Source organism: Parasteatoda tepidariorum, chromosome 5 (assembly GCF_982258835.1).
Source record: "Parasteatoda tepidariorum strain Cologne lab strain chromosome 5, Ptep-v5.0, whole genome shotgun sequence".
Taxonomy (NCBI): domain Eukaryota; kingdom Metazoa; phylum Arthropoda; class Arachnida; order Araneae; family Theridiidae; genus Parasteatoda; species Parasteatoda tepidariorum.
The window spans coordinates 67,258,072-67,284,352 of NC_141759.1; the positions used below are offsets into that span (position 1 = coordinate 67,258,072).

General features: G+C 28.3%; 1 protein-coding gene across 3 annotated transcripts; it reads right to left on the minus strand.

The window, feature by feature from the left end:
• Positions 1-407: 407 nt before the first annotated feature.
• park (E3 ubiquitin-protein ligase parkin) lies at positions 408-26,005 on the minus strand. Of its 3 annotated transcripts, none has more exons than XM_087164135.1 (10): positions 25,428-26,005; positions 22,483-22,609; positions 19,957-20,081; positions 16,925-17,124; positions 15,687-15,823; positions 14,157-14,218; positions 12,305-12,451; positions 9,452-9,532; positions 2,850-2,970; positions 408-797 (listed from the first exon to the last, which is right to left on the minus strand). In XM_087164135.1, exons 1-10 carry the CDS (start codon positions 25,686-25,688, stop codon positions 688-690), a joined length of 1,371 nt encoding a protein of 456 aa, XP_087020261.1. In that variant the 5' UTR covers positions 25,689-26,005; the 3' UTR covers positions 408-687. The 3 variants fall into 3 exon arrangements, with proteins under 3 accessions (XP_087020261.1, XP_087020262.1, XP_087020263.1); XM_087164136.1 differs by having other exon boundaries at positions 24,366-26,005; XM_087164137.1 differs by having other exon boundaries at positions 24,371-25,993.
• Between the last annotated feature and the right edge of the window lie 276 nt (positions 26,006-26,281).

The window sequence follows — 26,281 nt, forward strand, 5'->3', positions numbered from 1 at the left end:
CTTTTTATGTGAGCAATTATTTTCAGATATAACCATCATTAAAAACAAATACAAAAATAGGCTTAGTGATAAAAACCTCAAGAGTTACATGAAGTTAAAAACGGGTTGAAGTGATTTATATGATATTTATTTAAAGTGATTATTTTTTTACTTAAAAAAAATACTGTTATCAATTCCCATAACATTAAACAAATAACGCCCAAATAGAAAAAAAAATTTAATTTTAAAACAAATTGTTATAAAAAGTTTTGTTTTTTATTGCACTAGTTCATATTATCAATAAATAATATTTCTTTATTCCTACCAATTTAAGTTCACATTTTTGCAAAGGCAAATAAACAGATTTTTTGAAAAAAATAAATGTTTAAGAATAAAGTTTCACCAATTAAATTATGAATTCCACTATATCAGAAAAAAATCTTTTATTTTTGAAATAAAATCAATGATTTCAAAATAAAGAGATGGTTGTTTAAATTCAGTTTCATTACAGTTTATACATAAAAACTGAGCAATGCATCTAGGAAATAAAATAAATAAAATCTTGCATTTTAAGATATCACAGTTTTCAAAAACTACTTGTATTTCACATGAAATACAAAAACTTAACAAAAATTATATGGCCACCAATTTTAAAATTGCTTCCTATAGGCACTTGTTTAAAAGGAAAAATACAGTCCATTTGAGTAATTAACCAAACCAATGATTGCCCATACATTCACGAGTCCATTCTGTTTGGCAAACCCAACACCAATGATATCCGCATTGAGATCGTGTACAAACCATATGCATACAGCCACCTATGAAAGAAAATTTTATGCATTTTTCAAAATTAGAGAAAAAGTAAAGTAAAATTAGAGAAAAGGTAAAGTAATATACAAGTATTTAACTTTGTGTATTTGCTTATAAAGATAAGCTTATGACAATGACAAGTCCATTTGTTATTATGAATTATCATTATAACGAACTTTTACTGTGTGTATTTATAACGCAAGCCTCAAAACCTAAGGTTTGTGTTATGGACTTCTGTTTTATGGAATTTTGAGTGATATAGATTATTTCACCTTTCTTTTAACTTACCAACTAAATATGGCAATATTAGACTGAGACAGATCAATCTTAAATTCTTTAAAATAATTGTTAGATACAAATACTTAAATACACAAAACATGCACTTACGTATTCATTATTTACAGAAGCAATTCAATTTAATCATTAGAACAAATTATAAACAAACTAATCAATTTGGGTTTGCTTAGCTTTTGAAATTTTCACCTCTTAGCAGATAATTAAACAAATGATGTAAAAAGTCAATTGTTCTTACTTACAAGGGAAACTAGGGAAGTGTGACTCGCCAATTTTGAAATAAACTAGTGAGATGTATGTCTTATGAGGAATAATTTTAGGGGGAAACATTCGTTTCGGCCCATAGAAGGTCCTGTGCGAAATAAAAAATGGTTCAATATATAGAAAAATCGGTATTTTATTACTTCAATGCAGGCTATTAGTTATTGTAATTGTCTCATACTCCAATTAATTTTGTGGTACTTTCACGTACTATATAATGCACATTTACTGTCGAAATTGATTTCGAAAATTTTATATATCTGTAGATTTTCAGAAAAACCTGTTAGGTTAATTTTAAAAAAAATTGACATCAAATTTTTAAATTTTTTTTTTCAAAAACTTTTCAAATTAATTGGAGTATGTAATTGCAAATCAATTAATAATTAATTAACAATTAATTAATAATTAAATAATAATTAATTAATTAATAATTAATTTTCCGATTGATTTATTCATTATCCAATTAATTACAAATTAATTGGATTATGAGACAATTGCAATAACTAATAGTCTGCATTGACGTAATAAAATACCGATTTTTCTATATATTGAATTATTTTTTATCTCTCACAGGACTTTCTATGGGCCAAAACGAATGTTAATTAATTTATTAATTAGAAAATTAATTAATAATCCAATTAATTACAAATTAATTGGAGTAAGAGACAATTACAATAACTAATAGTCTTCATTGAAGTAATAAAATACCGATTTTTCTATATATTTAATTATTTTTTATCTCTCACAGGACCTTCTATGGGCCGAAACGAATGTTGCCCCCTAAAATTATTCATCATAAGGCATACATCCCACTAGTTTATTTCAAAATTGGCGAGTCACACTTCCCTAGTTTCCCTTGTTAGTTATAGAATTTTATTAATTGAAAATTTAATAGTTTATACTCTAAAAGCTAGTGCGGTTCATGGAAAATTGCAGTTTGTAGGATTGAGCTTAATATTTGCGTTTAAATATAAATAAATTAAAAGGGAAACCTCACATTATGGACACTCCAACGAAATGGATGAATCACAAACATTTTTTTATTCCCCAGGAATCTTATTGAACTATTAATAGACCCTCTCCACAAAGCAGACAATGATTTATACCCTAAAACATTACTTTCAAAATATTCAAACCAAACACCACTTTTTCTAAATTTGAAAAAAAAAATTATTCCAATTTTTAATTTCAAAAAATGAATCTTTTCAGCTATCTTTAAAGCACGTAAATTTTTGTTTCAATTTAACACATTTTTATCTTCTTTCCTGACTGTTTGGTTATTTCAATTAAGCTCCGTGATATTTCCAAATTTATGAAATTCACTGACTTTTTCGGTTCTCCCTAATTTCCCTGCTCTGTGGCCACCTTGTTTTGGAATCATCAGTAATCTAACAATAAATCAGTGGGTGGCGAAACTAATGTGGCTACTGATTTTCGGTAAAGGCCGAAAAAAGTTTAAGAATCCTTGGTTTACATAATAGCAAGTAAGTTTAAAGCATACATACCATCTCTTTCAGTGGGAGTGCGACATTTTGGACATGGCTTTGTAGTGACCTTAATTGTTTTCTTACTGTCTTCATCCCACTTTGAGCTAGACGCTCTCTCGTCTATTATTGTATAGTTTATCTGAAAAAGAAACATGCCAAATTGCTTTCTTATATTATATTTATAAAAATCACGGAAATGTAATAGGAAATTAAATTGAATAGAACAAAAGAAATATAAATGCAAAACAAGACTTTTTCATGAAACACCCAACATGCAATTGTGTAGGAACTTTTCTCAGAATAATTGTTTAAGAAAACAAATATGTAACAAAAGAATTAATAATTACTCATTTATAGAATGTATAAAATAAGTTATTAAAAAAGAATTTAAATTTAAGGATTAATATGAATGATTTAGAAAACAAAAGAGACATCCACTTATTGTGAAGCTAATATTCAAACATAAAAAAGGATTTTGTCGAAAATGTATAGAATAAATGAGATAAAGTGGCAAAACAGTTTGAGATTTTGTTGGCAATATATCATAAATATATACAAATTTTTTTTAGTTTATATGTTATAATTTTTTTTTAGAAGTAGAGTTCTTTAATTGCATAAAATATTAACTCAAATAATTTAAACTACTTCACATTAATGACACAATGATACATTTATATTTTTAACAAAACTGATTCATATTCAATGCTACTGCATAATATGCTACTAAATTGCAAAAGTTCTTTTTTTGTGAACTTTATTAGACATTTTGCAAAGCATTAAGATTCCTCCTAACTCTAATGTAAACACTAGTTGAACTTCACAGTGTATCCATGAAAAATTCTCTACAAAATGTCACTAAGAAGTATAATGTATAGTTAATGTAATTACATCAATAATAATTTAACTAATTTTCTTTCAATGTCAATGTATAATATACTAATAGCAATAGTTCTTTTTTTATGATTTTTATTAGAGGTTTTGAAAAGCATTACAGTTTCCACTAACGTTAATGCTATTTGAACTTAACAGTGCAGGCGTGAAAAATTTCCTGCAAATTGCAGTGTCATAAAGGAACTTGAACATAATGCTAGTATTACAGTGAAAGAAAATAAAACACGCAAACGTTCTCTACTTTTTAGGTTTTTGACAGCTATCCATATTCCCTAAGTCAACTTTATTTCATTTGTTTGATTGGATTTTGTGATTAAAAAAATTAGGTAATTTAAATTGTCATCTAAAAATTTCAAGATTAGAGATGAATGTAAAATCTTACACTGGATGATACTATTACAGGGTTTTTCAATTAGGTAATATTCAGTTTTAATTCCAATTTTATTATTCCAAAAATATATACATAATTTCCTAAGAAATAAAAAATATAATATGAATTTGAGAGATATTTTTAAAAAACTTTGTAAAATCACAAGAAAATTTTAAAAATAATGGTTCTTTTCCTAAATTCAGGAATAAGTTGTTCTGATTTTAGGCTGATTTAGGACTGATTTTACAGGGTTCCCACTCTATGATGAGATTGAAATTCAAGGACTTTCCAGGACTTTTCAAGGACCTCAACAAAATTTTCAAGGACCTTAATCTAAGACCAATTTTAAAAATTATTCTCTTCTATTTTACTAGAAGCAACAATGATTATTGTGGCAATAATTAATTTCAAATATAATACCTAAATGCTTTGCCTATATAGAGAGAAGAGAGTATATGTATTATGGACCAAAATTTATATTTTTTTAAAAACAACCCTACTGGTTTTACATATTAATTCACAAAATCATTTTCAGCACAATCTATAACTAATGGTAATGAGGTGTTAATGGTGAAATCCTTTAATCCTGTGTATTTCCATGTGAAGGCTGCATGAAAGGCAGAACTAAATCTTAGGTATTCCATATTCCATGACTATTCCATAACCCCCTCCTCTCCTCTATTAAACATCGTTTCTGAAATTATTCATCCATAATTTACACAACCTTCTCTAAATGTTATGCAGCAACAATTCTTTCTGAAAATAAAAATTAGAAGGAACATATCCCATTTTCACCATGTTTAAAAGCATTATTCGTTATGTGTAATCCACAACTGCCAATGAATATGACCTGGTGGGAATATTTCTCTTTTAATTCACACTGAAGCTTCTAATAGAATTTCCAATTGACATAGGGTCCATCCATGGATAATTGAAGTATTTTAGAGAGCTTTTAACCATCATCCATGCATTCGTAAAAAGAGGACAAAATATTTTCTGCAGTTCCATGACCCATAAATTGGGAGGTAAGATACTTAGTGCAAACTTTATTATCAATTCCTTACCATAATGTCCATCTGCTTAGATTGTAGAGACTGACTTAACGTCTCATCAAAGAGTACAGTGTAGCAATCAACATTCTTCAGCTCATTTATAAGAATCCCTTTGAAGTATAGTGCCAATCCAAAGGAGCCCAAATAGGCTCACTTTGTGGCACTACAAAAAAATTGTCTCGCTATACAGCTATCAGCAAACATTTTGGAGAACAATTTACTAATCCCTTCACAGGAGTTACATAAATAATTACTAGTGACGCACTTCAGACTCCAGAGAATTTCAGCATCAAGCACATTCCCTTTGACCAGATAAGACAATGTTACCTCGGCCACTAAAGTTTCTGTTTCACATGGGGCACACGATGTTGAAGGAGTATTTACACCACATGAATTAGATGTTGATGTCTTTGGAAAAAGAGAACTCAGGGCATGAGACTGCTTTTTTGTTTTACCTTTCTTTGATGTGTGATTTCAGAGCAGATTCTTCCATTTTCGCGATATCCATCTCCTTCATGCATAATCGGCATTCGGCTCTGAACTACTTTTCGGGCATCGATAAAATCCATTCTTTATAAGCTTGATTATCCATCCATTGGGGATTAAAATAGCACTTCCCAGGCATAACTAGTCTAAACTACATAACACAAATACGAAGCCATGCCTTTGCGAATATGCTTTACAATAAAATTTTGAAATGACGCAAACGTAAGGACAAGTGTGGATGGTAAAACGGCAAATTTATTGAAAACTACAAGGTACAGTCCGCAAAAAAAAAAAGATATCACCCTGAATAAGTTTCGTTCTAATGATCCGATTTTCACGAACTAAGTGTCAATCTTAATGGTTCCTGGGGATGACCTCAAATATGCTAATTAATTAGTGCTAACTATTAATTAAGTTACGAAATCAGACACAAAAACGTACTTTCTCTGAATAAACATATATTTTTTTTTACATATTTGGAATCTAGACACTTGAATTAGGGGGGGTAGACAAAATTTTAAAACAATTGGGTTGCAATAAAGGTTTATATATTTGGCGATAGTCCAGAAAACCGCCAAAAAAAGTCGCCTGCGCAAATAAATATTTTAAGATAACCCTTGACTGATTCAAAAGAGAAACGCTTAATTTTACTAGGTTGCTAGGCAACCAATTTCTGACTGTAAAAAAATTGAAATAATGTTTTGTGATTGCTCTGAGAGGTTTAATTAATAGTTAATAGAAAACACCTCGAAGTTTCTAGGCAATAGACAATTTTTAAGTTCATTTATGTCCAAAAAGCAAAATAAATAAATAAATAAATAAAATAAAAAATTATTTTAATCTCTTTTGAAAAGAAAATTTGAATCGATTTATAAGTTTTCAGAATTTAAATACATGAACTTTTTATCTGATATTACTTAGATTATGCTATTTTTGCTATGTTTATTCGAGGATTTCATACTAAAATCAAATTAACATAACTTATAATAGCTATATACAAAATTTTAGGGATAATGATTTTTACAGCTTTAATCGAGTCTTCTAGGCATGAAAGTTTGAAGAAAAAAAAAGTGCATGAAAAATAAAATGTAGATTGTATAGTAATTCTAATGCACATTCACAAGGTTTTCTGTAATTTACGATTTCTTTTTTCTATAACTCAATGAATTGCTGAATGTTTAGTGGCATTTTAAAAACATTGAAATATGTTATGTTTAAGAATAAGATATTGAAATAATATGTTGCATATTGTATGATTCATTGTTTAAAAAATTGCTTCATTTTCTAGATATTTACGTTACATGGTTTTCTTTGGATAAAGATGATTAGCAAATAGCATCCACATGTTTCGATACAATCTGAAACTTACGTTCGCAAATTCACCATAAAATGTCGCACAACATATTCTTCAATTACGATAAGCTGCATTTACCACCAAATACTGCTACTATGATTATTTTTGTTAGATATATATATATATATATATATATATATATATATATATATATATATATATATATATATCTGATATGATACTCCCTTTTTAAACAGAGCTCGTAAGGCCCTTAAGATACTGAAATGGGGGCACGAAAACTTAAAAGATTTTTTTTTTCATAATGCCCGCCTGTGTTAACATCAGTCAATTCAGGCATCTACAGGGCGACAGATATCTGTGTGGCCTAAGGATTCCTAACGAGCATCAAACATTCTCAAAATTAAGTGTTCATTCACTGGAAAATTTAGTGTTCATTCAATTTAAGAACTGTTCCTTCACTGGGTTATCTTACTACTTATTATTTAAACCACCAAAAGCTTAAAACAATATTATGTAAGTTATCTAATTTTTTTTTTTACATAATTTGCATTTAATAACAAATATGTCGACATGCATTTAATAACAAATACGTCATTTAGCTAAAATTACAAATTTTGAAATTTTTATGATTTTTTTTGAAAGACAAGCTAAGCTTAAGTATTCCTTCACTGGTTAGTTTACCCTATAAGATTTTGAGAAATTTGCGATGTTGTGAGAGATGCTTAAAAATGTTGACTGCGTATTTTTATTAATATTTATAAAATATATATTCAAGAAATTGATGAATATTTTATTCCAAATTTATTCATTCGTATGTATATTATTGAAATTTTATCAGTTATTGAGAAAAAAAAATAAAAAAAAATCACATTAAAGAAGCACAATCTGTTGTATAATCATATTCTATCAGAAGCATGCTTTTATAAAACTCCACATTCTCTGAATAAAATGTATTTTATTCAATAAAATGTTTTATTCAAATTTCTTTACTAAATTGCAAATAGAATTTTAGACGACTAAAGAAGAAACATCGTATTTTATAGCTTAAAAAAATAAAAATGAAAAGATAAGCAAACGATTATTAGCGAAAAAAATATGAATGAAATTTTATGCTAAGCGCGCGAAGTCAAGTTCCTCGCAAGTTTATCACATTTTAATATTAATCGCTCCATTTAATCATTTCTTCATTGTCGCCAAATTATTTTTTTAAAAATAATAAATTTTAATTTTTCTCAGCTTCTAATAAATAAAAACAGTTGAAACTTTAGATTTTTCAATTGAAAAATATGTAGATTAATATGGTATAAAAGAATTCATACCTTATAATTCAAAAATTTTTCATCCTTAATTTAATTAAATAATAAAAAATAATTAACAATTATTAAAAATTATTTTTTTCGTGAAATTATCTTTGGGTAAATGAGTTTTATGACTGGGTGAAATTTTCTTCGAATTGCTTTATTAGTTTTTAAAATATGACTAAAAACGTAAAAAGTGAAATTAACATTAAGGGGTACGAACTTTGGATCGCTCTCCTGACCAAACTATGGGGACCATATTTCCCAGATTGCGGCTACCCCCTAAATTTTGAAGGTTAAGAATCCAAATATGTAAGAAAAAGTATATATTTATTCAGAGAAAGTACGTTTTTGTGTCTGATTTCGTAACTTAATTAATAGTTAGCACTAATTAATTAGCATATTTGAGGTCACCCCCAGGAACCATTAAGATTAACACTTAGTTCGTGAAAATCCGATCATTAGAACGAAAGTTATTCAGGGTGATATCTTTTTTTTTTTGCCGACTGTACATATTGTTACAAAATTCGAGAGTATTCCAGTTTCGATAAGAAAAAAGAAGATCTAAGCATATGCGACAGAAGATGAAGTGGAGTCTTGCCCCGAACGCATTGATTGTCTGCTGTGCTCCGCGTGCTTGGCAGGCACCAAGACGCTAGGCCCGGTTAGAAACGGTGGCGTTAAAAACCACGTGAGAGAGCTCGGGAACAAAACAGAAAGAATGAGAAAGATCCGCGGGTGTTTTATAAAAAGGGCTGCCGGCAGTATTGGACAAATTCAAGGACCTATCAAGTTTTTCAAGGACCTAAGACGTTTTTCAAGCACTTTCAAGGACCTAAATTTATCCAAAAAAAATTCAAGGACTTTCAAGGACTCTCAAGGACCGTGGGAACCCTGTTTTAGGATCTAAGTCATTTAAACATTTAATAAAATTTTAAAAAAATTGTAATAAAAACTGGAAATCTATTATAAATAATTTTACTTCTTATCTGCAAGTTTCTTTCTTTCATTCTTTTTTTACTTGCTGTATAATTTGAGGAGATTTAAATTTATACAACTTTGTTTAACTGTGAATTATATAACAAAAACTACAGATGATTATACTATAAAATTTAGAGTCAGTTGAATATCAATAAAATTTAGAAGAATATTAGAAGACTAATTTTTGTACAATAAAAATAGTTAAAGTAATAATTAAATATTTTTACCCTGTCGCTGACTGAAATTTCTTCAGGAGGTTCACAAGGTCCAACATGATAACCTTGCATGCATTCTTTACAAAATACAAACTATGGAGAAGAAGAAAAAAGATTAAACAATTGAGGTTGACAACAAACTTTTCAGGTTATATTGGTCATAGAACCAGCTATAATGCAGTTTATATTTTAAAATTAAAACAAATTTAACATTCAGAGAGGCTTTACCCTTTGACACAGATGGGAGGTGTCCTTTTTATATATTTTGTTTGCTGATGCTTTAATTATAAGCAAAAATATTTTTGGTAATTTTTAACTATAAAAAATGTAAAATAGTCACTAAAAAATCTGTTAGATTATCAGAATTATATTTACACTAAAATATAAAATTTAAATAAAAATAGATTGAAATTTTTTTTCCATTTATATTCAAAAATGTACCAAGAATTGATTTTGTAAATTAAAGAAATTTCAATGATTAATAATTGCTTCTCTTAAATCGAAATAGCTGTACATAAGTGCAAATTTGAAAAATTATAGTTTGCAGTGAGCTGTGTTTGCAAGATTTCACCTTTAACTTAGAAAAAGACACAGGTGTTTCAAGCTGTATTTCATAACCATAAATTATTGAAATACTAAATATAATATATTTTACTTATTTTGACCTAAATGAATACAAAAAAAATGAAAAAATTATGAAAATATGTTTAATAAAAATTCTGCGCCATAGGGTTAAGGTTCTTGCAGTTAATGAAAGACTAAGAAACATAACATTTTCTTAAAAACAAATTATATATTAGCTGAAAGTAAAGATCTCATCCATAGAATAGACAGATTACTGATATAAATTTCATCTACAGAGAAGTAAAGTGAAAATAAAAAACATTAATTAAAAACTTAAATTCATTTGGAACTAAATATTCATTAACTAAAAAATATGACATTTTTCACTAAATATATGTTGTTGTTTTTTAAAAATAAAAAGAAATTTTTTTAAACAAAAATATTGGAATGAAAAGCTCTTTGCTTACATTTCATAAAAAGTAAAAGTTTCTAAAAATGTTTAAAAGAATGCACAGGATAAAGCTATTATAAATAAAATTTAAGAAAAATGTCAGGTAAGAGATTAAAAATGCCCAATATAAATACAATAGTAAAATTTTTAACATTTGAGTTGCAATAATAATATAAAAGAGAATAATCAACACAATTTGAAAACAATCAAAAATTATAATTTTAAATTTAAGTCATTAAAACTTCTTTCCGTTTCGTAAAACAAACAATGGTGGTTACAAAAAGCCACAAAACCCTGTGAGAAATTCTCAGATTTTGCTATTAGCTTTATATATTCAAATATGTAAGAGACTACAAATTTGAATACAGTAGATCTATATAACGCAATTCTTCATAAATCATATTAACATAATGGATGTAAACAATGGAAATTGCAGTTATGAAATTTATGTAACTAGGCAGGGACTAATAACTTTTTACATTATTTGTTAAAATGAAATATAACAATTTTAAAAGTTTTGCAAACCAAAATTGATAAAATTGTTTATTAGTTCTAGTGCTTCAGAAAATTTTACATTTTTTTCTGTAAATACTAAATACTTAAGTGGATCTTCTTGTGTTTTCAATTATTTGCATCTGAAAACTATTTTAAGATTGATCTGTTCCAGACTAATATTGCCATGTTTAGAAGGTAGTTTAAAGATCTGTGAAATTATCTATGTAATGCAAAATTCTATAAGCCTTGTGCTTCAAGTTCGGCATTATAAAGATCTATTACTGTACTACTGATGATGCATTCATGTGTAAAATAACTTCAAATTAATATCATTCTAAACACACCATACATTAAAGTACAAGGTGTGATTTTGATTTATGAATTAATATGAAAATGTACACAAATGCAGGGCTGATTGTGCTCCGGAAAAAATCCGGATTTCCGGATTTTTCACTAACAGTGATCCGGAAGTTTCCAGAGATAGAAGGTTCAGATGTTTCAAAAAATCATTGACCACAAAAGTTCCCGGAAATCAAATTTTCAAAGGTGGAACTTAAAATCACAGTTTATTTTATTTGTTTGTAAGGGAGAGCCAGAGAGATACTTAAAAGCTTATATTCATGATTAATATTCATTTTTTATCAGTAAATAGTTGTTATAATCATAAACTCAGGAAAGAAGGACACGTTTGTAAATTTTAATTACCTCTCCAGGTCCGCATCATAGGTACGTGTAAGTGGTATGGGTATGTGTAAAATTTTAAATATATTTTAAGTAAACTAAGAAATATTGAGAAAAAGGAAGAAAAAAACTTATTTGAATTTTTTTCAAATTTTTCAATTTAAACTGTTTGTTTTTTTTTTTAACTCAAGAAGTTTTCCTGAATTTTGACTTGTGCTCACAATCACCCCTGCAAATGAAAAAAGAATGTCCATATGATTAGAAAAAAATATTGCAGAAATAGGAGCAGATGCTTGATGCATCACTTTAACTAAACCCTATTGATTGGAGGCTGAAGCTGTGCAATTTCCAGGCCAACGGCATGATAATGGTAAAATTGGTCAGCATCACACAAAATCTACCTTTACTTTCCAGACAAGCTAGTACCCATCAATCTGAAGCTGGATGGGCTTCAAGACGCCACTCTGAGATCAAATCCCAGTTCTTCACAACAGCTCGATGCATTACCAAATGACCAATTTCAGCTCATTGATCAGACCATCATTCTATTTTATAGAATTTAAAGCAAATTTTGAAGAAAAAAGAATTGAGATGATGTTTGTTTTAAGTAAAAAAATATATCATTTGATCGAAATTGATTCACTGTTTGATTTAAAACTATGTATATAACTTACTCCACATCCTCCTGCATTTTGAGAGCAAACAACTCGTGTACAGTGAGTGTCCGGTAAAATACCAGCACCACAATTTGGCTGAGGACAGAGCACGCCACCATCTTGTAGAAGGCATTCTTCAGCACCAAATCTCTGATACCTGGAGTACTGAAACATTGCAAGCACAGTTAAGTCAAACATACTTTTAATCTAAAGAAATAATACTAGAGTTACATAAAGGGCAAGGATTCCGCTTACACCTTTTAACATGTAAAAGAAATAGCATGTAGACGAAATTATTACCTAACTTTAAATAACTGTATGGAGAGAAAAACATTTCTTTTTATTAGCCCTTGTTTTGAAATTTTTTAGCTTGTTAATCAAGACATAAAATACTTATCAATTTGCACATTAATAAATGGATGAAAAGGCAATGAATTTATATTTTAAATAGGAACTCACTTTTAGTAAAGGGGACCTAGAAACTTGAAAGTCTTGGGTCCTAAGAACCCATAATTTCCAGAGTAATGTGAAATCACTAAAAAAGTGTGATCTTTAACACGATCTGTGCAAAAAGTGCGATCTTTTAGAATTGAAATTCTAGGTGCTTATGAATACTAAAACTTTGTTAAAATGAAATCTACAGTACAAAATGAAATCTTTAATACTTAAGAGGACTGAGATAACAATGGTCAAGTGAAAGAAGCTTTTCAAATAAGAAGCTGAACGAAAGCTAAAGATAGGAAAAAATTTTACTTTGTAAATAAATTATATTTCAATACTTAAACAATAAAAAGTATTTGCCTGTTTCCCTATTGTCTTATAAAGACTACATATAGAAATATAGTCAATGTATGATGCTCGCAAGATTTTGATGATAGAGAAATTAAATTTATGACTGATATTCTAATACCTTGATTATTTGATTTTTTTATAGCAGATCTAATATGTTAGGTTCTTTAAGGCTACTTTTAATAGTGTGCCAAGTCTGGTTAATATATCCCAGTTTGCGCGGACTAAGTACATGATATGAAGTTAATAACCTCAAAAAAACTCAAATAGTAAGATATAATTGTCAATAGAAAAACTTTAGTCTTAAAAATTAAGCTGATTAAAGTCTAAATGTTTCATGTGCTCAAAACAAACATGCCCATTATCAAGGCTTACCAACAAGTGAAAAATGAAAATAAAAACAGATTTGAAAAAATGCAACATTACTAATGAAAAAGAAAATAAAGATGAAAACAAATAGAAACCGCAGTAGCCAAGCGGAGCAATAGTGGCTGAGAAAGACAAATTTGGGCATTTTTTGTATTTTTTATATCTTTGCATAAATTTTTCTCTTTTAAAATAAACATTAAACGAAAATTAATGAGGATATATTAAAGCATATATTTTTATAAAGCATTACAAAAATTTAAAATCCTTTTAACTTCCTGCATTATATTGTATTGAAAAGGAATTATATCACAATTAAAAAAAATATTTCACATAACAAAACTTGAATCTATAACTTCCTTATTATAATGCAAACATATTTATTCAAAAAACAAATAAAAGTGTATCACCAGCAAGTAAAATTTGTGTTGGAGTAATGTAAAAGATATGTAACATAAATTTATATGCAAATGGTACATAAAATCTCGTGTTAATACTAATATCAAGTATACACAAGTAAATATATATAAATCAAATATATAAAATACAAGTTTAAAAAGCTGCACCAATAAATATCTGTATTTACATTTATACTCAATCATTCAAACATTTATGCTAACATAAAGCTATAAACATAGTTAGAAACAATAAAATAACATACAACTAAAAAAATTATATCATAGTCTACTTTGTTTTAAAAATAAATGCAATATACTTCTTCTTCTCCAAGCAATTTGAAATGATGTGGTTCTTTAATCAATGAATCTGAACAGCCAGCTAGGAAAAAGAATTTAAATCAGATGAGAAAGAATTATTTAAATTATATGGATATAAATACACTCTGCACAAAAGCAAAATAGTTGAGTGAAACAAAATAAAAGTGCTGTACAGTTGACAATTGACAAAACGACCCCTGTGGTTCAAAGAAAATAAAAGTTATATCATGAGGTCACTATATTGTAAGTACACAAAACTAAAGCAAATATTCCTTTAATAAATATTATACTTATTTTGACAAAAACATTACTCTATTATCCATTTTTTTCGAAATGTTTAATTTAGGTTCGTACTAGAGATAGAGAGTATTATAAGAACACTAAAGAATGAAGAGCCTAAAGTTCAGAAACTGTATTAAGTACAGAAATTTATATAAATAACTTAAATTCAGAAATAACTTGTACATAACTATATAAATTGGTTATATTTCAAAATAACAATAATGAGTAGAAATAATTTAAAATGAAATATAGCAATTTAAATCTTAAGAAAAATCAGTGATTCTGTTTATGTGATAATGAGTGTCAAATACTCCAAACATAGACAGGATACGAAGAAAAAAAAATTATAACGCATCCCCTGAAAAACTTACATTTCCACCACAAAATACAAATTTTGACCAGCACCACTATTTTGTTTTGGTCTGGGCAATACTAACCTAAGATAGAAAAAAAAAAAAAAATTTTCACCTCTGTATTAACATCAAAAGGATAAACAATTATATATCAAACTATGTCATTCTTTTCCACGCTGTAAATGTTTGAGTAGTTGTATGTAATGAAAAAAAATCTTGTTTTTCAAATAGACTTCTTTTCTAGTTTTGTCTACCAATAGATGGAATAGTTTGTTGATATAATAGATAATTTTGGTTTTGTCTATCATTAAATGTGCATATTAATTAGATGGATAAAGAGATAGGAAGTTTATCATCTGCTCAATATTTCAGTTCATTTTTTTCTTAAATCTTGGAAATTGCAACCCCATTTCTGTAATTTTTGAAGTATTGTTCAAAATGTGAATTTATTTTATTTCCCATAAAATTTTGTAATTTATGATGATATAGAAGGTTTTAATACTTAGTAAATCGAAGACATTTAACGAATTAAAACGTAATATATTTACTCTTCTGTGTCTTTAAAATAGTCTTACTGTGTTTAATTTGGACCTGCTCTTTGATAAAATTATTCGACTCAGAAATTTGAAAGTCCTGGATCCTGAGAACTCTTACTTTTCAAAATCTAGCAAAATCACTGGAAATCACTAAAAGAAAAAAATAGGACTAGAAATATTTTTTAAAGTAGGGATAGCAGAATCAATTTACTAGAGCATGACTAAACATGCAACATTTTTATAAAACCTTGCAATTTTTAATAATCAGGCAATTGTTAACTAGGCATCAAGTATGCAAATTCAGATGCCACTCAACAAATAACCACATTTTATTCGAAACTATATAAAAATTATTTACCTGGGCAATCAATAGAATATCCAATAGTAGAATCTTGAATAAATCTCCTTTCACCCAAACGTGATAAACAATAAAGCCGAAAACAATCCACACAAATTACATGGCCACTAGTGCAAGGAAATACTAATACAATTTCCCTAAAAGATTATAATAGTATTTAACAAAAATAAATCAGAAAATATTGAGTGTTGTAAAAAGGAAATGAATCGAATTTTCAATTTGCAAAATATAAAATAATTGCTTTAAGTAATTATTTTATATTTTTAAAAATAGAATAACTAAATTATTTTTAAAAATAATAGAAAACTAGTTTAAACATTATCAAACATATTTTGGAAGAAATAAATCACAGCATAAGTAATTATAAAGTTTGAACTATCGATAATATAAAATTAAATCGAGCAATTGTAAACTAAAGGATAACAGCAGCTCAGTGATTTCTTAAGACTTGGGAAACTACAGGTGCTCAGGACCCAAAACATTTATATTTTTGACTTCTTTATTTACAAAAAGTGAGTCCCTGCTTAAAATAATATAAATCGTGTATCTTAATATTCTTTTTTGACAGAACTCTGACTAAATATTCTTCAGTGACAGCAGCCTCAACTGAATTTCCCATAATTGTTTAAAATTTGTCATCAAATATTCTGCTTTTTGCATTAGTTTTTAACTTTTTTGTTCAATGGCAGTAAAAATTGTTTTTATTTTTATTTCATTTATGTTAATTTCAAAGTTCAATTTTGTCTACTTAAATCTACTAAAGCAACAGCTTTTTGTGGAGAATTTCATGTCCCTCAATGATTTTTGGCATAATTGATGCTCTATAGCACACAAGCAGAATCATTGCAGCTGCTATTAATCTATGGCAAATTGGAACATCTACTGCATAGTTTTCTGTCTTTTTTTATCAGCTAAATTTGGCAGATATAATAAAGTTGTCTTTGAACCATTTAAACTTAGCAATCAGAATACTATTTTGTGAGAAATTTTACTACTGTGAGGGAATCAGAAAGACTAGACAGAGTTAGGTCACATAAATATTTGAAATTCATAAAATTAGCCAAAATGAAGCCTTTTTAGATAGTATTCTTTAAATAAAAAATACTATTATGACATGTATTAAAGACATTAATATTTATAGTGAGTAACTTTGGATACTAAATATGCTTGGTTAATATAGCAACAAAATTAGTGTCATAAAAGGCTGAAAATTTCTCTCTCTAAAAGTTCGAACTTACCTGGTATCTGTACAGGCAATGCATGGAACACTTTTGAAGTTGTTTTTTATGAGATATAAAGGAACAGCTTGATCGTGAGGTATCGAAACATGGCTTGTACATTTGAAATAAAACTCTGCATGTGTACCTTCACACTTTTCATATTGACACACACCTTTAATTTTACCTGGAACTAATACATCTTCCCAACAAGTTGGATCCTATAAGGTTTAATAAAGCTTACACAAAGACAAAATAAAATACATATGAGAAATATCATTGATTATTATTTGACCATGGAATTACTGTCAAAACTAATTCATTCAGTGCTCCTATATGTTCATTAAAAGATAGAGTCCCGAAAGAAGGCCAAATGCAAGCACATTTCTAAATTTTCTTTTTTTGATAACCATTGTTTCTCTCTTTATAAAACTATATACAGCCAAATATTACAATATCGAATTTTAATTCCTTTCTAATAATGAAAATTTATTATAATGACATAAAAAAATTTAACAGTCAAATATAATATAACCTAGAATCCAAATTTGGAAAGCTTGGATTTCAGAAAATTCTGGATTTTAGGTACTTTATTTACGTTAATAGAAAAACTGAAGTTAAAAGCCTAAAATTATTTAAAAAATATGTAATTCCATCATAAACCCAAATGGTTTTGCACTTGTTTTTGACAGTTATTCTATAAATTTCTGAAAAAAAATCTTGATTTTTTTTAAAATTCATTATTACGATCCCCCAAATATGAAGACCCGACATTGGGTAATCTTCTTATTATCTCCTTTTGGGATGATAAAATCGTAACTTTACACAGTTTTGCCATTTGTTTTCTCAACAGTAATTATGATGCATTTCTGCTTTTTAAAATACCAATGTTTGTAATAGAACACGATTACAACACATAAATTTTGAATCAGGCATTTAAGTAATCCCTATTTGATGCACTCAATTTCATCAATAATTCATATGGTTTTTTTCATCAATTATAGAGAATTATTTGGATTTGTATTTTGTTTTTAAAATCACGATATTTACAACACATAATTATGACACATGCATTTTGAATCACGCATTTAAAAAGTGTATTTTCTACAAGGCATTATATTCACGAAGATTTCATTGTAAATTGAATAAATATATCAAAACTTATCCTTTTTCCAGCAGTCCTTTATCCTTTTTCCTTCAGACTTTTTTTAAAACATGATGTTTTTACGAGCACAATATTACAGCAATAGCATTGAGTAAATAAGCTCGATTAAGACAATTTCATTGTAAATTTTTGCGGTTCTATCAATTTTTTATATTTTTCATTTATTTATAATTGTTATTATAGATTTTAAGATCTTTAATGTTGATTTTTTTTTTCAATGGGATGTTTTTTAAACATGCAAATTCCTGCTTCCTTCTTCTAATTTAAAATTGATTAAATAAATTTTTTCTCCTTTGTCAGGAGTTGAAAAAAAAGTCTGTATTTTAGAGATCTTGGGTTTTTAGAGGTTAAACTGTATTTACTCTAGAATAGGTTTAGATTGAACTTTTCTACAATGCATTATTGCAGGATTGATCCAGAGAAATCCTACAATACGGAATTTCAATTCTCTTACAATAATAAAAAGTTGTTATACTGACATTAAAATTTTTTATATTATCAGATGACTGTTTTACTATAAATTAAATTGAATTTCGCTACAATGTATTATAGTAGAATTGGCAAAGACAAAAACTACAATATCAAGTTTCAATTCCTTTACAATAATTAAAATTTATTGCACAGACTAAAATTTATTACGCTAACCAGATAATTACTTTACAGTGGAATTAGATTAAATTTCTCTACAATGGATTATTATAGGATTGACCCAGTCAATTCCTACAATATTGAATTTTAACTTCTTTACAATGATTAAAATTTATTATACTTACATAATTTATTTTTTACCGTAACCAGATAATCAGTTTACAATGGAATTAGATTGAATTTCTCTAAAATGGATTATTGCAGGATTGGTCCAGTCAAAACATACAATATAAAATTTCAATTCCTTCTTAATAATTAAATTTTTTATGAATGTCGAGTAATTATTTTACAGTAACCAGATAATTACTCTACACTGGAATTAGCCTGCCAAAGCACTTTCTACCTTCCTTGAATTCTACATTGAAAAACTGTTAAATTTTTAAAAAAAATATTAAAAAAATAATTAAATAAAACTATTTGACTATTTAAAAATTAACAAGGTATCTAGGTGTTACTTGCTTAAAGGTCGATAAATAATTCATTACTTTCTTTTACCAATTCATCATGCATTCAAAAGGTGCAATAGTAAAAGGGGCAGAATTGTTAGCATATACAAGGATATTGCTCCTTTTTTTTTATTTTGAAATAATATAGAATTTTAACTGAATAGAAAATAAACTATTAACGGAAAACAGAACTAAAATAAACAACTAAGAAACTTTATAACATGCTGATTAAATTTTCTATTCTTGCTAGTTATTCAAATTGTGCATTAAAAGAATACAATAGTTTTTAAATCACCTCTGATCCTGATTAATCATGCATCTTCAAGAAAAGGAAAATATAAAAGATCCCAATGAAAACAAATATCTAATTTTAATAAATAACATCAAAGTTTTTTAAACTTGTTGATTGGCAAAACGTTACAAAAAAGAACATTTAATGTTTCCTCATTGGAAGTTATAGCAAAAATTAACCGAAGAACTAAATCAAAATTTAACTAAAACTAAACTCTCTAAACTCAGTGGCCCAACAGCCCATAGAGGGCCAAAGCCTACTGTGCCCATCTCAGTTTTCTTGACCTTGGGTTCTGGGGTGCAGGAGCAGATGTTCCGGTTAGGTGGTTAGCCGAATGTGAGACCCCCAGTGTTTAGTTCCTAAGCATGTACTCACTTATCAACCCACTGAAGGGATGAAAGGCTGAGTTAACCTTGACCGGCCCGAGGATCGAACCCAGGACCTGTGGCATGGGAGCGCCACAAAATTTAACACAGAAGATTTAAAATAAAAGCAAACAAACCTGATTAACAATTAGAGTTCCTTCTTTACAAGAAGAGCACCTTACTCTCAATTTTCCCGGGTGCATGCTTTTGCATGGATCATTGCAATAAACATAAAAGTGGCTCTTTGGAGATGTTTTCTTATCTATACAATAAAACATGAATTTAAAATTATTGTGATAAATATGTAGTATATGCACTTTTTAAAAAATATTTTATTAAATATTTATTATGCAAATACTTAAATAATATACACATGAAAGATATTTTAAGCATCTTTTATTATAAAAAAAAAAATATATTTTTAGATCTTCAATAGATATACTTAGACTATACTGAAAAAAACTCACTTAAAATTTAAATTAAAATAAAAAAATTCTGATATTCAATACATACGCTTTAGCTATAGTGATAGATCAAATAAGATTTTACTGAAATCATAGGCACAGCAAGGGCCCAATTTATGACAAAATAAAATTAATTTAAATTTCACAATCACAATTATTTTCTAAATTTCACATGTAAGAATAAAATTCTTAAATGTTCTAAATACCAGCAAAAAGACAAAATATTTTTATCTGCTTCTTGTTTTTAACTTTTAGACATTTAAATCAGTGATAATATGTGGAAATATTTCTTTATTTGTCTGAATATTCAGATTATATATTTTAATATTATTGAGGAGGACCATAGACCCCCCCCCCTACAGGACTGAAATAAAAAGTTAATATGCGTGTTGTTACCATATCTCACTCATCAAACTCTAGAGCATCTTTCCCCAATTTTTTTCAAACATACAACCCTATGTGATCAACCTTCTTTTGGCAGAATCCTGACTTTATAAATAAAATTTATCAGCAAGTGAACATATTAAGAAAAGAAAAAAAAGGTTACACATAACATATTTAATGAAAATATTTAATGTGAAGAATGAAATTTTTATTTTTAGTGTATGCATAAGCTGAAAACGAATAATATTTTTGAAATTTGTTAAATTGAAAACAAATATGAGCTGTAATAAACAATGAGAAGAGTTATCAACAAAAACTTCTTCCATCAACATGACAGCCTAATACAGGCCAGAGCCGCCCCAACAGGTTTCCATCGGGCCTGGTTAGATGCTAGGCTTCTCCACCTATTAATGCCCATGGTTTTAAGATTTTTTTTCCACAGAATCAATTCATCTGGTGTTTGGTCTTTTTCGGTTACCAGTAAACTTTCCAAAGGTCAACTTCATAACTGGAATCATAATTTCTATAAATGTGACCCAGCCATCTTATTCTATAGGATTTAAAAACTGGAACTATGCTTGGTTGCTTAAATTTTCTGAATAATCCACAATGGTGCTTTCTTTCACAGCACCAAAGGTGGCTATGAGTATTTTTCTTTCAAATTATAGTAGTTTATTTTCATCAGTTTTATTTAAAGGCTAGCATTCACTGATATAAAGAAATACAGGTTTAATTAGAGCATTATATAAGTTAATTTTAGTTTTAATGGAAATAAGCCTTGGTTACAGATCAGGGAAATATATTTTCTCCTTGTTGAATTTGTTTTGTATTGAAAAATTGATTTATGATTATGATATGATTTATTAGAAGTTATTTTTATACTTTATTTGTTATTAGAAAAAATACAATTTATTTAAATCTTGCAATTTCCTTTTTGCTGGCATTTAATTATATGATTTCACAAAAATAAATGAAATATTAAACGATGGATTTACTGGGTAAAGAAAGTCCTAATTCTCAGAACCCCGGTGGCAATCCCACAAAACCTTAAGATTCTGAAAAACACTTTTTAGGAACCGTTGCACTAGAGTTATGAGGAAGCAAACTTTGGGAGGCATATAATTTGTGTGTGATTTAAATGCAAGTCAGTTTTACTCAAAAGCGAAGACTTCCACAAAGTACCTGATTCAAGTTGAGATCAAGTTGGAACACAAATGCTGGAACAGGAGAAAAGCAGCTTGACAACTACTTTTTTTTCCCTAGCTAGTGTTTATAATGCCAACATATAATTTCAAAAAACTGATTTAAAAAAAATTGATTTCCTGAAACTTTTGCAATTAGTAACTTATATAAAAATGTCCGACATATAAAAATATCAATTTTGAATTTTTTGTCACTTATGTTGATTTTTTTTATTCCACCGCAGTGTTGTATCAATGATAACATAACTCATATTTTATCATTGATATTTTAACATGTGGTTTATCATTGTTAAAACATCATACCTTTCTAAGCAAACAACAATAAAATCTTTGCTTTGGATAGCATTTCTTATACATAGTGTTATCAACTATCAAAAAATTAAATTATTTTATGATAGTTGTGAAAAAAGGCTTCATTTCTTTGTTCTAATGTTGATAACGTGTGATTTTCAAATGCTTAAAATTTTGTCATATTTCCAATTTTTTCTTTAGATCTAGAATCAATCTATCTTTCTAGTTTGTCTAATCTTTCAAGTTTGAATTATTAAGGTTTGACTATTTTGCTTTTTTATACAGTATCTAAAAAACATAAATTATATTATCAATGATTTACCTTCTGTAAAATCATCAGAACAAAATGGAGTTTGATTCAATGGGCATTTATTTTCTACTGATATATCCATTAATTTTTTAGTGTGTGGAACAGCATGAATGATACTTTGTTCACCAACATCACAGTCCTATAATAATGTAGAAAAAGTAACAAAATGTCACAAAAACAACAGCATTAGGCAGGGCTTGCAAGATTTAAATCACTTGATTTACATCAACTACAATTTTTTTAAGAAAATCATTGATTTAAGCCAATTGATTTTTTGTAAAAATGAATCTTCAGTCCAAAACATTTATAAGCTAATATTTATAAATATATTCTTTAGGATACATAATTTAGGATTTATTACATAATTTTACATGACAAAATGCAAAAATTGAGAGAATTGGTCGAATAGTTCCTGAGAAATGGAATTTTTAAAAAAGTAGTATAGTTAAAATGGATTTTTCAGGAACTATTCTACTGATTTCGGTGAAATTTTGTAATAAAAATTCTTTTTAGAATCTGATTTTATTAATAATGAAGGTTTTATCCAAAAATAATAATAATAATTTCAAGAAAATGTATGTAGATTATTATATTTCATAATAGACTGATAAAGAAATAAAATTAGAGAATAAAAGCTGCTTGAAATTTTTCACATCAGACGTCTGTAAAATAATATGTCTATAAGAACCATATTTCAACTATACCCTAGTCAGTGCTTGGTTTAGTTCAATACAAATGCTATTAAAGCTTATTAAATATGTAGTTATTGACTATATCAATAAAGAAAAAGAATTGTTCGATACAGAAAATTTTTTAAATAATTTCTTCTCCTTTAATTTATTCTGATCGAAACAGATTTACTCTTCATTGGATCTATCTAACTGATAAATTGCTTTCCTGTCTGTAAAATGTTAGGATGTTTAACTTGAGCAAACAAAACTATGGTTTTATTTTTTTCAGTGATTAGTTTGTCTAAATTGCTTTTGAAATATTTCAGTTACAAATATTTTCTGCTCTAGCTATATAATTAATTTTAAATAATATTAAATATTATCGATATATTTAATCAGATAATTTGGTGGGTAAATATAAAAAGTAAAATAAAAAATAATAATCTTATTTCAATATAAAGCTGATTCGATATATTTAAAATAAATCCGATTTTATATTTTAGAAAAGTCATGATTTTTGTCTTCCCTGGTATGATGATACAAAAAGAATAGTAGGTAGTAATAGTGAGAAAAATAGTGCATGATACATAGGCAAGATTATGATGATGAGAAAGGAATAAATAAATGATGCTAAAAGCATAATAAAATAATGAATAAAATAGCAGTTAGAGAAGCTTAAAAATACTTCTCTATTTTCAATGACAAAAGTTTGAAAAATCAAAAGAAACGAGAACACAAAAAGGAAGGAAAGTCCTATAAAAAATAACTTTAGTATTTGTCCTCAAGCTTGGCAACAGAAGTAGTGCGTGAAACATCTCAACAGAGAATATGGCAGCCAGCTATAACAAATTCACTACAACAATTTTCAAAGTTCAGCTCAGAGAACTATTGACTACTACAGAGTTTAGCTCAGATACAAGACAATGGGGTGTAGACTGAACTAAACACTCAAATCCCATGAGGAGTCAAATCTGAGCTACCACTTTACAATGTTTTAAGTCAGGAATGATAATCTGAAATATTTTTTTACTTCTGGGAATAGACATAAAAATAATAGCTCCTTTTGTATCATTTACTAACAGTTATATATTTTTCTGAAACTTGTTGAAAGTTACTTCCAAACAATACTAAATTTATAAAACATTATACTTATTGAACAAAAAAATTTCAACATTTTAAAGTAAATGTAAACACAAACTATATATTTAATAAAAACCTATATACCATACATGACGCTGAGTGGTAGCCTTCCGCGCACCCGGTCCACAGGTCCTGGGTTCAATCCTCGGGCCAAGGTTGACTCAGCCTTTCATCCCTTCAGTGGGTCGATAAATGAGTACCAAGCACGCTTGGGAACTAAACACTGGGGTTTCCGCGTTCGGCTGACCATCTCCTGCACTCCAGAGCCCAAGGTCAAGAAAACTGAGATGGGCACAGTAGGCCTTGGCCTTTTAGTCCTGCTTCTGAGTTTAGTATAGTTTTAGTTTTATATATCATACATATTAGGGTTTTGATTTTGACGCCCGGTGGCTGAGCGGTAGTGCCTCACGCTGTCGTGTCACAGGTACCTGGTTCGATCCTCGGGCTGAGCAAGGTTGACATCCCTTCAGTGGGTCGATAAACAAGTACCAAGCATGCTTGGGAACTAAACACTGGGGGTTTCGCGTTCGGCTGACCACCTAACCGGAACCTCTGCTCCTGCACCCCAGGGACCAAAGGTCAAGAAAACTGAGATGGGCACAGTAGGCTCTGGCCCTCCATGAGCTGTTGCGCCGCTGAGTTTAGGGTTTTGATTTTAGTCAGAGTTGATTTATTTATTGTTGGACAAAAATCCTAGCGAAAAAAATCAAATTTTATAACCCTTACCAATAAAAGGAGCAGAAGTTCTGATCAAATGGTTAGCTAATTGCGGGAACTTCTAGAGTTTAGTCCCCAAGCATGCTTGGTACCTTTTTTATTGACCCACTGAAGGAAAGAAAGACAAAGTCAATCTTGTCTCAGAGGGTAGAACCCTAGACCTGTGACATGATATGGTGAAGATCTAGCACTCAGTTACTGGGCAGTGGCCCAGAAGAACCATAAAAAATAATAAAAAAATCATCACAAAAAGGGACAAACCAGAAGGGTATAATTAGTAGCCACCCAAAAACAAACCTCTACATATATTTTTTCTCCAAAATTTTGGGGATATTTCCGTATCGTGATCTATATCTATACAGACGTTATATGTGCATGAACATATGTGCTTTTGTACCACAAAGGTTATTAATAGAGGTTTTTCATTACCTGAAATTCGACATCATCATGAAGTTCTTTGCCCGAAAATATTATCCTAATATCCTCAGCTTTCAGACATAATTTAGATGCTACATTTGCTTTTAAATCACCCACAGTCCAATTATTTTCCACATTAACAGGGACCATCGTATCAGCTCCACATTTTACGAATATTTTTAGGTAATTTTTTTGAGTGTCAATCACTCTTTGGCTGATAAATATATTCATTATTGACCTAATAAAACCGATCACTATTTCATAGAAATTCATTCAAAAGCTATAATTTTTGTATGCATTTAAATATTTTTAAAATAATAAAGTATAGAAAAAATCTAGTCTTATTACTAAAATCTTCCGTGATTTAAATTAATTTAAAAAATAAAGGGTATACTACTAGTAAAACCAATTCATTCATATTATAATGTTGCATTAGATCAGAATTTTGGTAATAAATATTAAATCATTAATTGGTTGTTAGTAATAACGTAAGTAATAGAATAAAACTGGAACTAAAATTTTTCTTGAGCCCACAGCGTTACCAAGGCTGAACTTGATCTTAACCAAAATATAAACACAAACATTACGTCAGAGGTCGAAGTCGAAGTAGGAAATGCTATAACTTTAAAAAAAAATAATAATTTCAAGGGTCGTTTTCTTTCAACGTGATTTTTTCTAATGCAAAAAAAAAAAAAAAAAAAATTCATGCGAAGGAGAACATGATTGGCGTTCTTCTCAAGGATAGAAACGATTATCCAATCAGATTAACAGTCGCCTGCCAAAAATGTAATCTAGTGAGAATATCCTTAACAGAGTTATTTACTATAGAATATATTTTTTATTCATAATATAGTAAGCTAGCTATA